General features: G+C 34.5%; 1 protein-coding gene across 1 annotated transcript; it reads left to right on the forward strand.

Moving 5' to 3' along the window:
* Positions 1–3456: 3456 nt before the first annotated feature.
* Positions 3457–17742, forward strand: LOC131810557 (olfactory receptor 1052-like). Its single transcript, XM_059138537.1, has 2 exons — positions 3457–3469; positions 16781–17742. Exons 1-2 carry the CDS (start codon positions 3457–3459, stop codon positions 17740–17742), a joined length of 975 nt encoding a protein of 324 aa, XP_058994520.1.
* The last annotated feature ends 585 nt before the right edge of the window (positions 17743–18327 follow it).

The raw sequence follows: 18327 nt of genomic DNA on the forward strand, positions 1-18327 counted from the left end.
AAAACTGCCCAGTATCAGGATATACCTACTTCTACAGGGCATGTTATAAGATACAGTGCATATTTTCTTAACCATTTTTATGATATTTATGTAATGACATCTATTAAATATCATTTTCATGTTATCAATGTCTACAATAATAATAATAAAACCAGAATTGAAATTACCTGAGAGATTATCAGCTTGAAAACCTAAGAAGTACCTGAATTCCTTAGGTAAGATAATATGAGGGGAAAATTTGTTCATGATATATAATATTTACATATATTACTTATAAGTATTATACTTATATATATTTTATATATATAATACTTATATATTATATATAAGTATACATATATACTTATATATTATTTATTTTTTATTATTTATTTTATATATATATATATAATTACTCCTACTCTAATTTTGACAAACCAGATGGAAAGCAGTAATTTTCAAGCAGATAGAGTATTTCCTATGTGTCCCCTATAATATGACATTAAGGACACACGAAATATTTGTTTAAATAAAATATAATTAAATTTGCATAACTCATATTTGAAAACTTTTTTGTTCACTATGTCAGGGGTTCTCATATCTATATTACAATCCATTGATGTTTGGGAGGTGTCTTACATGCAATTTATTAATTATCATAAAGCCCTGAAGTTTGTGAGTCATATTGACTGGTCCTGCCCATACTCAATGAAAGGGGATTTTGGTAGAACTGTGTACCAGAGGGTAGGATTTTGGAAGGTTATCTTAGAACTTTTCCTACCATAAATGGTGGTTTTCTTTCATTTTTCCTGTTACATATGTCTTCCTATAAAAGAGTAACCTTTTTGGGGGAACCTGTATCTTGTTACTAACAATCATAAGAATTACAGACAAAGCTATGCAGAGATGGAAGGGAAGATGGGATGGTTTGTAAACTGACTTTCTTTGTATGGTCGATCTTATATGATATAAACAAAAAACTAGGACACACACCAAACTGTTCGTAGTGATGCCAGGCAGAATGTGACATGAAGGTGAAGATATTTCACTTTCATTTGATATGCCTATGACTCTGGTATATTTATCAGTAAGTATATGCTTTTTTTGAAATTTATTTTTTTAAAGATTTTATTTGTCAGAGAGAAAGAGCAAAAGCATACAAGCAGGGGGAGCAGCAGGAAGAGGAGAAATAGCTCCCTGCTGAGCAAGAGCCCAATGTGGGACTCAATTCCAGGACTTGGGATCACGACCTGAGCTAAAGGCAGATGCTTAACTGACTGAGTCACCCAGGTGTCCCGCTCTTTTTGAAATTTAAAATCCCATAAAATTTTTAATTTTAAAAATTTAGTAAAACCTCCTTGTACATTTCTTTGTAATTCCCTGTCAATCTATAAATATTTTAAAATAATAAGTCTTCTAAGATGTAAACAGTTAATTATTAAGTAAAAATTGGGACCTATCTATCTACCTATCCATCTATCTATGTATTTGTCTCCACATAGCATTAGACCAGGAATGTTTCAGTCATGTGGAATGTTATCATTCCAAAGTATGTTCATGAATGTTAAATAGGGATTTTCCCAAGGTAGGTGAGAACTATGGATATATTGATATATTAGGTCTGAAAATGTTCTTCTGAATATGAACATTTTAAGGTCTTAACAATGCCATGTTTTCAGGTGTGTAACAACATTGGCAGAACAGTGTAATGCCAGTTCTGAAAGGAACTGTACAAACAATTCAAATGATCTACATTTGAAACCTGAATCAATTCTCTGCAAGGCATGTAGCAATCTAGACTGCTTTAATATCTCCCATGATAGGGTCTCATTATTCTCTATGTATTTTAAAATTCTTGCATATGTAGTAGAAATACAGTTACTAAAACAAAAAGTTGCAAGTCTAAATAAGATAAAGGAAGAATAGTTACCAGACCAATTAAGCACAAGGGTGAGAGGATTACAATTCAATATGAATTTGGCAATTTGGCCAAGTGGATTACCAAGAAATACTTGAAGTGAAGCAACCAAAGGGAATTGTAACCAAATTCCACATCATTCATAGAGTAGTATGGGGAGAAGTCAAAACAGACTACGAGGATGATCTTTTGAAGATTTGAGCTTCTGTTCTCTCACTGCAAACAGAGCTAATAATAGTACTTACACTTTCAAGTTGTTTGAGAATTCATGGAGCAATCATGAAAGTACCTGGCTTATAGGACATGTTCAACTAGCATTAAGTGGGAGTTATAGTGATGGTGTTAATGGTGTGTACAAGAGGACAAGAAAACACAGTGTCCCACTTTGAGGTGGCCTTGACTAGATAATCACAAAATTGGTAGGAAGTTTTCCAAAGTGGAGTAGGTAAGAACAGGGTCATCTTTTCATTTTCATCATAGTTTGAGATAAAAGGGATTTCCATCCAATTTGCCTGATGTAAATACATATGATGTACATGCACATTAAATTTTGAGAAGCATTGCCTATTTAATGACCTCTGAATATTTTATCTGGTCTTACATGCCCATATGATGGGGAAGGGTACAAACAGAAATCTGGGCAAAGCAAAAATAGCTTATCTCTTATAGCAATAAATTAACTTTGCCACAAACACCTCAAATATTCTGGATGTTCTTTTAGAAGAATTATCTTGACTACTCTTACTAATCATTGTGTGTGTGTATCTGTGTGATTATGTTCTAAGTAGATAAGCAATTTACTTGGCAACATGAAAATTATATTTAAATTTTAATCATTTCTTTGCATCACTAGAAATATGAATAGATGTTTTCCTTGTGTGTTCTAAGGTTTTCACAATCACACCAACTATCCTGGTTTATATTATACTTATTTTGTTTCCTTGAAGGAAATAAACCCCTAAGATTAGTCAGCAAAACATTTTGTAAGTGCTAGTTATTATTACTTTGTGTGTCTCTTCTCACTATTTGGTTTGAAAGATTCTGGTTGAATTCAGTTATGTATAAAATGTTCCTTCTTTCCAAAGTAACTCATTGAGTTATATTTATCTTTTAGTTTTTAAATTTTATTTAAATCCAACCATTAGTTTCAGATGTAGAATTCAGTTATGCATCATTTGCATATAATACGCAGTGCTCATCACATCAGTGCCCTCCTTAATGCCCATCACCTAGTTACCCTATCAGAGCTTTGTTTTATTTTTTGTTTAGGTGGGTTATACTGAACTTATTTTAATCTTTAAAGAAAAACATACCTCTTTTAAACTACATTCAACAAGATTTCTTTCAAGCTAGACATTTTTGTGAATAGAGCCAGCCTGTAAAGGTTTACCCTCTAACCTCTTTTTCTGACAAAACACAGCCTCACTTAAAAATGGAGAGAAAGGTCATTCTCATAAAGCAGAGGGGTTGAGACTGAGATTGCCTATTCACATGCAGTACTGTGTAAATTCCAAAAGGCAAGTGTTCCAGAGTATCACATAAACTGTAGTGTATCAGGGATGCTTATTAACGGTGAGTTTTGATGATGATGGTGCTGATACAGCATTGTTACTATATACAAAACAGCATAAGCATAAAGAATATAAAAAACAAAACACATGTCATTCCTCACTCCATCTTCTGGGCTCACAAAAATATTAAAGTAGTCAGATAAAAAAAAGAATTTAGTATGGTTCTGATTCTCCTACATGTGTGCACGCATGTGTGTGTGTATATAATGCTCCATCAATATGTTCCTCAGGAATGGACTTCAAATCGTGGTTTAAAACAACTAAAATAAGCAGTGTATACAACCTCAAGGACCATATTTTTTTATTGAATTTTTTTTAATTTTTTATTTTTTATAACCATTTATTTTTATCCCCAGGGGTACAGGTCTGTGAATCGCCAGGTTTACACACTTCACAGTACTCACCAAAGCACATACCCTCCCCAATGTCAAGGACCATATTTTTTAAAATCCTTAAACATTTCGAATTCACTTTTACAGTTTTGTTATACATAGGTCATACATCAATTTCTCTTTGTGGGACCACCTTCAGTGAAGGATTTCATTTCTTTCTGTTAATAAACCTAAGTATTTACCTGTAAAAAAGTATTTTACCTCTACATTTTCAATATTGTGAGCTGAGAGAAAGTGCGTATCACTGAATTTTAATGAAGTGAAATCTATCTATGCTGTTGATAAAGAAAAATAAAGAATAATACACAAGTATCACATAAAGGTTTTCTAAGAGGACATACAGATGATGAAGCCAACCCTAATCTTGCTTTACTGTGAAGTGATGCCCACAGCTAACCTATAGAGGGTGATGAATATAGGCAAACCTCCTTCTTGGACACATCGTCCACCATACTTCCTATGAACTGTGGGGATTACGAGAGCCCCACCTTAGACTTCTCACCCATGTATTCTCTTTGGTTGATTTCATGTATGCCTATGAATTCAACAGCCACCTTCAATACCATTGCTCTCAAATTCATTTCTAGACAGGTCTACCCTGTCTCCTGAAAAAAGATTAAAAAAAAAAAAAAGATAAATCTTTTTTTCCAGCTGCCTATTGGGCATTTCCATGTGGATATCTCACAGGTACCTAACACTCAACATTATCTTAATCCACTATCTTCCCTCCCCATACTTGCTGTGCCTCATTTATTTCAGGTTTTAATTAATGATCCCTGCCCACCTAAACTCACTCAGTGCCCTCACCATGGCATCACCACCCATCATATTCAAAGGAGCTTCAGAACAAGCTCCTTCTCTGTGTACTATTGCTCCATGGATCTTCTCCAACCTTCAAAATCCCACAGCTTCAGCTACAGACCATTTTATTTTGATCTGGTCTTAGTTCTCAGACTACTTTCTTGGATTGAACAAAGGTGTTTTAACTAAAGGCACATTATTTATAAAGGACTCTAGAGGTGGGTTTCACAATTATATGACTCCATTGAAATGACATAGAAGATACTGTGAATGGGTATATATATATTTCTTCTAGATCTATAGATATTTAACCAGTTTCTCAAAGCTCAAAATTTTCTAAAACACAGGCCGTTACCCTCCAGGTGCTGCCTGTTTCCAGTCTACCCTCACCTAGAATGTGATTTATGGGCCATTGTGGATACTCTGCAGTCATTCTTGCCCATTCTCACACCAAAGCCTGGCTTCCAAACAGTCCAGATATCTAGAATCCCTGCTACCCCATAAGGGAAGAGAAGATATTTTTTGAGATCTCTGTTGGAGGGCTGCTCAGTTTTGGTTTTTTACTTGTTTGTTTGTTTGTTAAGTCTGCTGAGAGGACAGGTCTGACACAGTCTTTCCGCATGTTTTTTTTTTTCAGAGGGAAAAAAAGGAAAAAGAATTAAATAAATAAATAATAAAAATTGAAAAAATTAAAAATAAAATAAGGTAACATAAAATACATAAAGGAAGCTAGATCCTAGGTGTCTTTTAGTCTTCTTGTTATGAGATGCTTGTTAGAAAAAAGAAAGAAAGAAAAGAGAAAGAAAAGAAGAAAATTAAAAATTAAAATGTTATACCATATGATTTCACTCATTTTGGGGATTTAAGAAACAAAACTGATGAACATAAGGGAAGGGAAGGAAAATAAAATAAGATTTAAAAAAACAGAGAGGGAGACAAACTGTAAGAGATTTAACTGTAGGAAACAAATTGAGAGTTGTAGGGGAGTTGTAGCCCTCACTGGTGTGTTTGTTCCTATATTGGTGGCTGGTATAGCTCAATGGCGCCCACAGTGTCCTTTGCCTGCTGTATAACCTCTTCTAAATGCACTCTAAGCAGCAGAATCAGTTCTCCCTGTGTGACCCTGGGGATCCTCAGGCTGCCCACTGCTGGGGCTCAGCTCTACTCCTGCACCAGAGCACCACCCAGCTCCGCAGGGGCGAACCTGGCTATGACATAAACTTCTGTTTATAGAAAAATGACAGTATTGTAGCCCTCTCCTTTTCCCCTGTCAATGGTTTTGAGCAATAGTTTTCTTGTGCAGTCCCTTGAGTGTGTTTTTGCTCTTTTTTTTTCCCCTCTGTACTTTTTCTCTCTCTTCCAATTTAAGTGTACAGGTTGATGAATTTTTATGTAAATATGAACTCATGGAATCACTATCCAAATAAAAATATAGAACATTTCCCTCACTTTAGAAAATTCCTTAATGTGCCTTTCCCAACAATGTCATCCAGAAGTAATTATTATGTTTTAGTAATTATATGTTCACAATATGTGTGTAATGAATATGTTCACTTTATTACCATAGATAAGTTTTGCCCATTTTTGAACTTCTTTTAAGAAAATACAGTACAAATTTTTTATGTCTGTCTTCCTTCATTAAAGAAAAGTGTTTTAGATTCATCAGTATTTATACATGTATCAGTATTTTAAATAACTGTGTGCTATTCCATTGCATAAATATACCACACTTTTACATCCATTCTCCTGTTGATAGGCAAACCATTTACAGCTTGTATTATTACTAAAAAAATTGGCTTGGAACATTATCATGTAAATCATTTTGTGATCATATACACTCACTTTTCTTGGCTATATACCTAGGGATGGAATTTCTGGTTCATAGAATAATTGTGTGTTTGACTTTATTAAAAACTTCCAAATTATTTTAAAAAGTGGCTGTATAGACTTCCAGTTTCAACTTTGAGATTTAGAGAGCTAGAAGAAGTCTGGTTTCCAGTATTATAACAATAACTGTAAAGCTGGACATAATGCAAACAAATGACTTTTCTTGAACCTATTAGGGAATTGAGGTTTCAGGGCAAATAGTAAACAGAAAACTGGGGAGATACAGCCTCTGACAGAGAAAACAGGATACAAGAATTTTTTATTTAACCTAGAACAGAAGTCATCAGATACCATATAAACTGATAAGATTCAGTTTCTTTGTGAATTTAATGAACTGTTAAACACTAAGAGTGAGCTAGTATGAGAATGTGAAGACCCTGGGGGCCATAGGCAAGCATAGACAAGAAGGTTTTCACCATCTTTCTTTTCCTCCACGAACTCCACCACATACTCACAGTGAAGACCAGGAAATATTCAACAGAAAATTTCAAAAATAAAGAGACTATCTGGGAGAGGACGGTGGGAGAAGTAACAGTTGTTCCCAAAACTTCTTCCCATTTACTACATTTTTCTTACAGAAATAAAACTGTAATCTGAAGGGCAAAGGCAGCAGAAAATACCTGTCACCTTGGGACACTGTGGAAAAACATTGCAGCTGGGGAAGGGACAGAGACAAAACATCTCTCCCTCAGGGAAGAGAAGGAATATATGTTAGGCCCAGCACTGGCAGCTGGGGAAGAGGCAAGGCCATACCCCAAGACGCAGGTTCACAGAACTCAAGACTAACGGTTGACCAGAACATTAGGCAACACTTCTTTCCTATTCCCCACCAGCCCACTAACAAATAATAAATAAAACTAACTGTTGAGTACAGATGGAAAATATTCATTAAACAGATTATCTCTAGGGTTAGCAGTATAAAAGAAAAATCCAAAACCAAGCAGGGAATAAAATCGAGAAAAATAGAAATTCTGGCAAACTTGCCTAGCTGTAAGCTCAAGATATCATTTGAAACCTGTGGTGCACAGGTGACCATAGAAATGACAAACCCAATTCAGCCCAGCTCCTCACTCCATTAATTCAAACTCCTACAGTAAAGGCTTAGCAGGAGGAAAGATATGCTCATCTCCAAGCACCGACCCCCCACATACACACACAAATTTACTTCAGTCTCTAATCTTCTATACATTTCCGGTTTCAAAATAAAAATTATGAGGTATACAAAAAGGTAAGAGAAACACAGTCTAAAAAGACAAAGCAAACATCAGAACTAGACTCAAATATGACAGAGATGTAAAAAGTTATCAGAGAAGGAATTTTAAATTACTGTCATTAATAGACTAGAAGATTCAATGGAAAAGGTGGACAATGTGCAAGATTAGACAAGTAATTTCAGCAGACAGATGGAAAGAATAATAAAAGATCAAATGGAAATGCAAGACGGGAAAAAACACTGACAGAGATAAAGGATGCTTCCTATGGGCTCATCGGCTGAAAAAAAAATCAGGGAGCTTGACAGTATGTCAAAGAAATTACCCAAGCCAAAACACAAAGAGAAATAAGAGTAAAAAAACAAAAAACAAAAACTCCAGAATATCTGAGCACTATTGTACAACACCAAGTATACATATAATTGGAATCCCGGAAGTAGGACCATAAGAAAATACATCTCAATAGATGTAGAAAAATCATTCAAGAGAATTTAATATCCATTCATGATAAAACTTTCATTAAAGAATAGCTGACAACTTCCATAACTGTTAAAGACATCTCTTAAAAAAATCTATACCTAACATCATATTTAATGGTAAAATACTCAATGCTTTCTCCCTAAAATCAGGAACAGGAAAGAATATCCTCTTTAACCTATTTCATTTTGTTTTAATTTACATTTACCTAATGTTGACGTATCTTTTCCTAATTTACTGGCCATTTAATTGTCTTGTTTTGTAAAGTATTTGTTCATGTCTCCATTTTTCAATTGGTTTGTTCATTTGTCTTTGGTGTTTCTGTTATTGACTTATAATTATTTAAAATATATTTTGAATATGATGCCTTTGTGAGATAAATATTTTCCCTGTCTCTAGACTGCTATTTATCTTTAATAGTGTTTTTTGAAGAGCAAAATTCTTAATTCTCATGAAGTAGGATTATCAATTTTTCCTTTAACTTGGGAGTCAAAATTCTTTTTTTTTTTTTTTTTTTTTTTTTTTTTTTAGATTTTATTTATTTATTTGACAGAGAGAAATCACAAGTAGGCAGAGAGGCCGGCAGAGAGAGAGAGAGAGGAGGAAGCAGGCTCCTTGCTGAGCAGAGAGCCCGATGTGGGACTCGATCCCAGGACCCTGAGATCATGACCTGAGCCGAAGGCAGCGGCTTAACCACTGAGCCACCCAGGCGCCCCAAAATTCTTTATTTTTTACGCACATATTCAAATATGTATGTCTGATATATGTATATGTGTGTGTATATATACGTGCATAGTGGCAACATATAGTTGCTCCAGTTCCTTTTCTAAAAAATATTTCTTTACTGTATTGAATGGCTTTAGTAGCTGAAAATCAATTAATCTTGTCGGTCCATTTCTAAACTCTCTGTTCTGTTCCATTGATATATTTGTTTTTTCTTCAATAATGCCATACTATTTTAATCTCTTAAAAGTTATACTAACTCTTGAAATATGGAAGTATAAGTTCTCCAACTTTATTTTTGTTCTCCTGATTATTCTAGATCCTTTAACTTTCCATATAAATTTTAGACTCTGCTTGGAGTTTTCTCAAAAAAATTACTGAAGTTTTTATTGGGATTGCATTTAGTCTATAAGATAATTTTTGTCTATAATTTCTCTCAGCAGTATTTTGTACTTTACAATAGAGAAATCCTGTAAATCTTCTGTCAAATTTATTCCTATATACTTGTTGATAATTAAAGTTATTGTAAATGGTATTATTTTAAATTACATTTCCAGTGTTTGTTGGTTATAGAAATGCAATTGATCTTTGTATACTGACCTTGCTTCCTCTGATTTTTAAATATTATTTTGTTAATTCCTTTTGATTTCATACAGACAAAATTATGACATCTGTAAATTAAAACAGGCTGACATCTTTCTTTCGAATAGTTTTGTCTTACTGTTTTTCCCTTATTGCCCTGGTTAGAACCTCAAGTATAATTTCAAGTACAGATAAGAGTAAACATCCTTGTTTTGTTTTACATATTACGCAGAATATGTCACAACCAAGTATGACAGTATGTGTAAGGTTTTTGTAGATACTTAACCAGATTGCAGAAGTCCTAATTTATTGCCAGTTTGTTTGATTTTTTTATTACAAATGGGTGACGACTTTTTCAAATGCATTTTGTCAAATGTGAACATGGAGATGTTCAGTTTTTCTCCTTTATTCTATTTGTATGAGGATGCCAATGATTTTTAACTGGAAAACAAGCTATATTCCTGGGATAAACCATAATTGTTAATGGTGCATTATCCTTTTTAAGTTACTATCGGATGTGATTTGATAATATTTTGTTCAGAATTTTTGTGTCTATATTTGTGAAAGATATTAGCTTGTAATTTTCTTATAAGGACCATATCACATTTTGGTGTCAGGATTATGCTATTATCATAATACATTTTATACTACTGAATTTTTTGTTTACTTATTCTATCATTTGTAATGAGAGAAGAGTATTAAAATCTTCAATTGTGACTGTGAACTTGCCCAACTCTGTTGTCAATATTTTGGTTATGTTATTAGATGCTTTAAAAAAAAAGATTTTATTATTTATTTGAGAGAGAGAGTCACAGCCAGAGAGGGAACATAAGCAGGGGACGTGGGAGAGGGAGAAGCAGGCTTTCTGTTGAGCAGGGAGCCCAATGCGGAGCTTGATCCCAGGACCCTGAGATCATGACCTGAGTCAAAGGCAGATGCTTAATGAAAGAGCCACCCACATGCCCTTGTTATTAGATGCTTTTATAATTGTTATATTTTCTTAATTTTTAATTATTTTTTATTTTTTTAATTTATTTTCAGTGTACCAGAATTCATTGTTTATGCACCACATCCAGAGCTCCATGCAATACGTGCCCTCCATCAGGTTCACCCAAATTCCCAGGCTCACCCAACTTTCCACCCTCTGCCCCTCCAAAACCCTCAGATTGTTTATCTCTTCTTGATAAATGGACCCTTTTATTATTATAAACATTCCTTTTTACTTTTGGCAATCTATCTTAAAGCATACACATCAACTTATTTGATGTTTTCTTTTAAATTATGTATTTGTTCCCATCCTTTTATTTAACATATCCAAGATCTTACATGTAAAGTACAGTTCTTGAAAAGGCGTAAGGTTGGTTTATTTTTAAATCCAGTCTAACAATCTCTTTTTATTGGAATATTTAGTTTATTTCTATTTCCTGGTATTACTAATATGGTTGAATTAAGTCTAATATTTTACTATTTGTTTTCCATTTGTCCCATCTACCCCCTGGTGCCTTCTTTTGGATTGAATTTTTATTTTTGTTTTATTTCATTTCATCTGTCAGTTTTTGGATATACTTTGTATTAGTTTTTAGTGCTTAGTCTATGTATTTTATTATACATTATTTACTTAATATAGTCTACCTTGAATTAATATTTTATGACAATATATGTTGCAAGAAAAATACAAAATTTTATCATGTTCTCATCCAAGCTTTGTGTTGCTACTGTTATATATTTCATTTCTATCTATGTTATAAGCTCTCTAATGCATGCTATTATTTTTTTCTAAATGGTTAGAGTCTTTTAAAATTATTTTTTAGATGCTATATTTGCCCACTTATATTTTGAATTTTTTATTATTCTATTTCAGACATGAGCCCTTTTATTTCAATCCTTATTTTAGTCATGAAAATATTAAGCAGAGACTAAGTAACTTGCCCAAAATCTCATAACTAAAGGATGACAAAAGTGAGTTTTGATCCTAAGAAATCTAACTCTAGAGCTCACAACTTGACCAGTGTAGTATGCTATCTCCATCATTACTGCATTTGGAACAAGCTTCAAAGCTGTGGTTTACAAAAGCCTTTTCTACAGCCTTGGGCTGTAGCCTTAGAAATCTATTCACATAATCATGTTGCTAGAAAATTTACCAAAATAAAATATTTTTACATAAAAAAAGAAAGCCCCCAAAATGGTACATTTCAAAACTTGGCAAATCTGGATTTCTTTCTGAACCCATGTAAAATAATTTGAACTTCATTTGATACAGAATGTAGGCCAGTGCAGGATTTTAAGGTAGAGAGGGCTAGAGATATTTTAGGGTTTAGAGAGATCACTGCTTTCAACAAGACAGCATCTGAGAATATGATTTCCAGTTTAATGTGATTGAACATGTTTGTAGGGAGGCTGCCCTTCAGGTTAAGAGATCAAGGTTGCTGATTAAATAATTTGGTAAATCCTCTGTCTCTTCAGTAATTTGGAGAGACAAATTTGGGGCACATTTAAAAGTTAATCAAGTAACATATCAATTGGGGTTCTAACAAGATAGCTTTTGCTGTAATTGATAACTTATATGAGAAAAATAAAAATAAGCTAGGTTTTATGTTTGCTTTCTTACTAATGAGGATAATTTATTATATAAAAGCCAATATAGAGGGGTGCCTGGGTGGCTCAGTGGGTTAACGCCTCTGCCTTCGGCTCAGGTCATGATCCCAGGGTCATGGGATTGAGACCTGCATTGGGAATCTCTGCTCAGCAGGGAGCCTGCTTCCCTTCCTCTCTTTCTATCTGCCTCTCTGCCTGCTTGTGATCTCTGTCTGTCAAATAAATAAATAAAATTGTAAAAAAAAAAAAAAAGCCAATATAGAGTAAGATGTTAATTATTCCCAATGTGTAAAGTTTTGTACTCTAAAGATTAAAGTAGATTGATTGGCATGATGGGTTGATATTCACAGGTCAGGAGAGAGATATATGGAACAATAATTAAGCATAAGTAGGCAAAATGGAAAAGAATTAGACTAGATTTTCTCACAGGAAATATAATAAATTCCATAGTCACCTAAAACATAGATATATTTATTCATTCAACAAATATTTATTGAGCATAAGCTGTATGCTAGGCTCTCTCTTAGGTATTAGGGATAGAAAATGACCAAAACTGAGCCTCTGGCCTCATAGAACTTATACTACAAACAGAAGTGAATATATCAATAATTTCATGCCAAGTGTAGCATAAGTACCACAAAAAGAGGTAAAGCAAAGTAAGGGGATAAAAAGTGATGTGACTTCTATTTTAAATAGAATTGTTAGAAAAAGTATCCCCGAGACTGTAACAGTTCAGGAAAAACCTCAGTGAAAATAGGAGATAGAACAAGCAAATATCTGGAGGGAAAATGTTTCTGGCAAAGGAAATAGCAAGTACAAGCCCTCGAAATGGGAAGGTGTTTGGTGTTGTTAAAAACAGAAAGCAACTCTGTGTAGCTCAAGCTAAGTGAGCAAAAGGGAAGAACAGTGGGAAGTAATATCAGAAAGGCAGTCAGAGGCCACATCCCATAGATTTCGTAGGCCAAGGTGTGATCTTTAGATTTCAAATAAGTGAAATGGAAAAACTTTGGAAGGTTTTGAGTTTAGGAGTGGCATAATTTAGCTTAGATTATAAAAATTCACTCTGGCTGCTGCTGCTGTGTCGGAGACAAATTAAATGGGAACGGGGAGGGGAAGGAAGTGGAAGTCTGCTGTAGTTGTTGATGCAAGAGAAATTGGTGGCTTGGACTGGGTTATCAGTAGTGACTATATTGAAAAGTGATCATATTTATACAATTTTGAAAGCAGAGTCAAAGAAAATATATTAAAATATTTTTGTATGGATTACAAATAATAGCCATGATAACTACAGTTGATTGAACATCTATTACATACAGGGCACATTGCTTATATCATGTCATGCTACTTCTTGAGAATGCAGTCATCAAACTGGGAAACAGAGGAGTCCAGCTGACTTAGCCACCATCTACATCTAATAAGTGAAAGTAGGATATCTGGCTCAAGATGCCTCACATCCAAGATTGAAAAAGGTACAGAAATCATACTTGAACGGCTGTGAACCTATCAGAATGGATAACTTAACAGAAAGCTAGTAATTTATTAATTATTTTTTCAAGAAACATGCAATGTTTGATTGAGGTTAAATCTTGGCACATAATATAAGTGAAATCATATATTTGCCTTTTCTGTGTCTGGCTTAGCATAATGTCAGCATAATATTTTCAAGATCCATTCATGTTGTAGTATATATCAAAATTTTGTTCCTTTATTTTTTTTTAAAGATTTTATTTATTGGGGCACCTGGGTGGCTCAGTGGGTTAGGGCCTCTGCCTTCGGCTCAGGCCATGATCCCGGAGTCCTGGGATCAAGCCCCACATCAGGCTCTCTGCTCAGCGGGGAGCCTGCTTCCCCCTCTCTCTCTGCCTGCCTCTCTGCCTACTTGTGATCTCTGTCAAATAAATAAATAAAATTTTATTTAAGATTTTATTTATTTATTTGACAGAGATTACATTTTATTTAAGATTTTATTTAAGATTTTAAATTTAAGATCTTAAATTTTATTTAAGATTTTATTTATTTATTTGACAGACAGAGATCACAAGTAGGCAGAGAGGCAGGCAGAGAGAGAGGGGGAAGCAGGCTCCCCGCTGAGCAGAGAGCCTGATGCGGGGCTTATTTCCAGGACCCTGGGCTCATGACCTGAGCTGAAGGCAGAGGCTTAACCCACTAAACCACACAGGTGCCCCAACTTTGTTCTTTTTTATGGCTGAATAACAGCCCATTATAAGCATATATCACAAAATGTTATCCTAACATTCTTCAATGAATACTTAAGTTGTTTTTGGCTATTGTGAATAATAATGCTATGAACACCAGGATACAAACACCTGTTCAAGTCCCTGCTTTCAATTCTTTTGGATATGTACCAAGGAATAGAATTTCTGGGTCATATGGTAGTTCTATGTTTAACTTTTTGAGGAACTGGCAACTGTTTCCCATAGTAGATGTGCCATTTTACATTCCTGTCAACAATTCCTGAAGGGTTCCAAATTCTTTATATCCTCATTAACATATTTTGTTTTCCATTTTCTTCATTATAATTATCCTGATAGGTGAAATGTGGTAGCTCATGCTTTTGATTTGCATTTCTCTAAGACTAATGATATTAAGCATCTCTTCATGTTCTTATTGGCCATTTGTATATTATCTTTGGAGAAATGTCTATTAAAGTCCTTTGCTTATTTTTGAATTGAGTTCTTTTTTGATTATTGTTAAATTCTAGGAGTTTTTTTTATATATTCTGGATATGAGTCCCTTATAAGATATATGATTTGCAACTATTTTCTGTTTTATAGGTTGTTTGTTTGCTTTCTTGATAGTGTATTTTGATGACACTTTCTTAATCTTGATGAAGTACAATTTATCTATATTTTTTCTTTCGTTGCCTGTATTTTTGGTGTCATATCCATAAAATAGTTGCCAAAACTAATAGCATAAAGATTTTCTTCAATGTTTTCTCCTGAGAATTTTATAGTTTTTGCTCTTAAGTTTAGGTCTTTGATCCATCTTGAGTTAATTTTGTGCACTTTATTCTTTTGTATGTGGATATCCACTTTTCTCAGAACCATTTGTTGAAAAGACTGTCTTTTCCCTCATTGAATGGTCATTTTCAACAAAAGTTGAACATGTGAGATTATCATTTTATATATGTAAGAATTTATGTGAGAATTTATTTCTGGGCTCTCCATTCTATTTCATTGGTTTGTATGTCCATCCTTATGCAAATACCATACTGTTTTAATTACTGTAGAATTGTAGTAAGTTTTGGAGTCAGGAAATGTGAGTCATTCTTCCTTTTTCATAAAAGGAAGGTTTTTGTTTTGTATGTGTTTGTACAGGTGTTTGTATCCTGGTGTTCTATTCAGGGCTCCTTGCCTGAATATGAATTTGAAGACTGATTTTTCCATTTTTGTGGGAAAAGGATATTAAAATTTTGATATGGATGGCATTGAACCTATACATTAGTTTGGATAGTACTAACATCTTACCAATATTAAGTCCTTTCATCCATTAATATAGGTGCTTTTTTATTTAGTTGTCTTCTTTAATTTCTTTCAGCAATGTTTTGTAGTTTTTAGTATATAGACCTTTCACTTCCTCAGTAAGATTTACTGTAAGCACCTAATTTTACTGTAAGCACCTAATTCTTCTAGATATTACTGTAAATGAAATGGATTTCCTAACTTCCTTTTTGGATTGTTTATTGTTAATATATGGAAACATAACTGATATTTGTGTGTGCGACTTTGCTGACTTTGTTTATGAGCTCTAATAATGTTCTTGTGGATTCTTGGGTATTTTCTGTATACATAGGATCATGTCATCTGTGAATAGAGATAGTTTACTTCTTCCTTTCTAATTTTGGAAATTTTGCTTCTAATATTTTATTTTAATTCCAGTATCATTAACATAGTGTTATCACTTTCATAGTGGTTCAAAAATTCCATACATCATCCAGGGCTTATCATAACAAGTGCTCTTAATATTTTAAAGCAACAAATAGAGATCAAGATTTACATAACTGCAAAAAAATAAACAAAAAACAAAAAACCACTACTATGATTGTGAATACCAAAAGGTACCACTGGCTTTGATTCTACAGGTGACTGGATTTTCACTTATGTCTTTATACATTTATTTTTTTTTAAAGATTTTATTTATTTATTTGACACAGAGAGAGAGCACGAGCATGGGGAGCAGCAGCCAGAGAGAGAGGGAGAAACAGGCTTCCCACTGAGCAAGGAGCACAATGCAGAGCTCAATTCCAGGACCCTTGGGGGCAGGTGCTTAATGACTAAGCCATTCCAGGTTCCCCTGTCTTTCTACATTTAAAAGAATTTTGCAATGGAATGTTATTTCTTGGGGAAAAAAATGAAAGAAAAATGAGATGCTTACCAGAAAGGGCAACAATCGCAGATATTACTAAGACAATGAGATCAAGCTACATGAGTTTGCTCTAATGAAGAGGTTAATGGCTTATTGCTGGATTTGACCAACATTTTAATGTTGGTTTGACCATTTATTTTCACCCACCAACAGTGATATAAATCCATGGGCAGTCCCAAGGCCTGAACCGGCTGGATTTGTTGAGTGAGAAGTTGTGATATCTCTGAAGACTTTCCTACAAACCTCATTGTTTTGTAGCTCTGACACCATTTGAAATGAACAATCAAACAGACGTGACGGAATTCATCTTCTTGGGATTTTCCAACCACCCCAAACTACAGGGTTTGTTTTTCCTGGTTTTCTTGATCGTTTACCTGACAACAGTTGCAGGGAACATGCTCATAATAACAGCCACTAGAATCAGTCTTGCTCTCCACACTCCAATGTATTATTTCCTCAGCAACCTGAGTTTCTTAGACATCTGCTATACATCCACCACCATTCCAGTCATGCTGGTGAACTTCTTCCGGGAGAAGAAGACCATTTCATATGAGGGCTGCCTTTCCCAGATTTTCTTCCTCGTGACATGTGCTGGCACTGAGGGTGTCTTATTGGCTGCTATGGCATATGACCGCTATGTAGCCATTTGCCACCCTCTTCAATATCCAGTCCTCATGAGTGTGAAGGTCTGTGTTTTTTTGGTGACTGGGTCCTGGCTGTGTGGGCTGGTGAATTCTGTGACACACACAGTACTGGCAGCCACACTCACACTCTGTGGACCCAACCAAATCAGCCACTTTCTCTGTGACATTCCACTGCTCCTGAAGCTCTCCTGCTCAGACACCTCTCTGAATGAATCTGTGCTCCATGTGGCCAGTGCCACCATTGGCCTGAGTCCCTGCCTGTTTACTGGAGTGTCCTACATATTCATCATCTCTGCCATTCTTAGGATTCCCTCTGCTCAGGGTAGGAGCAAGGCCTTCTCTACCTGTGCATCCCACCTTACCGTGGTTGTGGTCTTCTTTGGAGCGGCCAATTTCAATTATGACAGAACCAACATAGGCTACAACCTGGACATGGATATCCTTATTTCTGTGTTCTTCTGTGTTATAACCCCTATGTTGAACCCCATCATATACAGCCTGAGAAACAAAGAGGTCAAGGGTGCCCTGAGGAAGTTAACTAGGGAATGTGGACTCTCTAATGAGATCAACAATTAGATGAAGTTTTCATTCTGAAAAATTCCTTACATAATAAAAACATGGGCCTTTTAGCTGAATTATAACAGTGGTGTCTATATAGGATCTTCTGACAACTGTAATGCTCCATTCCACCAGGACAACAAGCTACACCTGTATCAAGCATTTCACACATTGTGATCTAAAATTCCCTGTGTTCTCCAATATGATATGAGAACATTTTCATAATCCATCACTGCTCCAAAAAAAAAAAAAAAAAATCCAGTACCCACATATTTAAAAAAAAAATCACCCCCATGTATTTGCCCATTTTAGTAGCACTAGAAAACTACTAATCTGCTCTCCGTGTCTATGGATATCCCTATTCTACATGTTTCATATAAATAAAATCATATAGTGTATGCCTTGTGTATCTGGCTTTTTTCACTTGGGGTGTTTTCAAATCCCATCCATTTTGTAATATGTATTGGTATTTCATCTATTCTTATTGCTGAATGATTTCCATTTTATGGATATGCACATTTTACTTATTCATTCATCACTTAATACACATTTTTTTTGTTTCCACATTTTGACTATTATGAGTAATATTGCTATAAACATTTA

Source organism: Mustela lutreola, chromosome 10 (genome assembly GCF_030435805.1).
Source record: "Mustela lutreola isolate mMusLut2 chromosome 10, mMusLut2.pri, whole genome shotgun sequence".
NCBI classification, from domain to species: Eukaryota; Metazoa; Chordata; class Mammalia; order Carnivora; family Mustelidae; genus Mustela; species Mustela lutreola.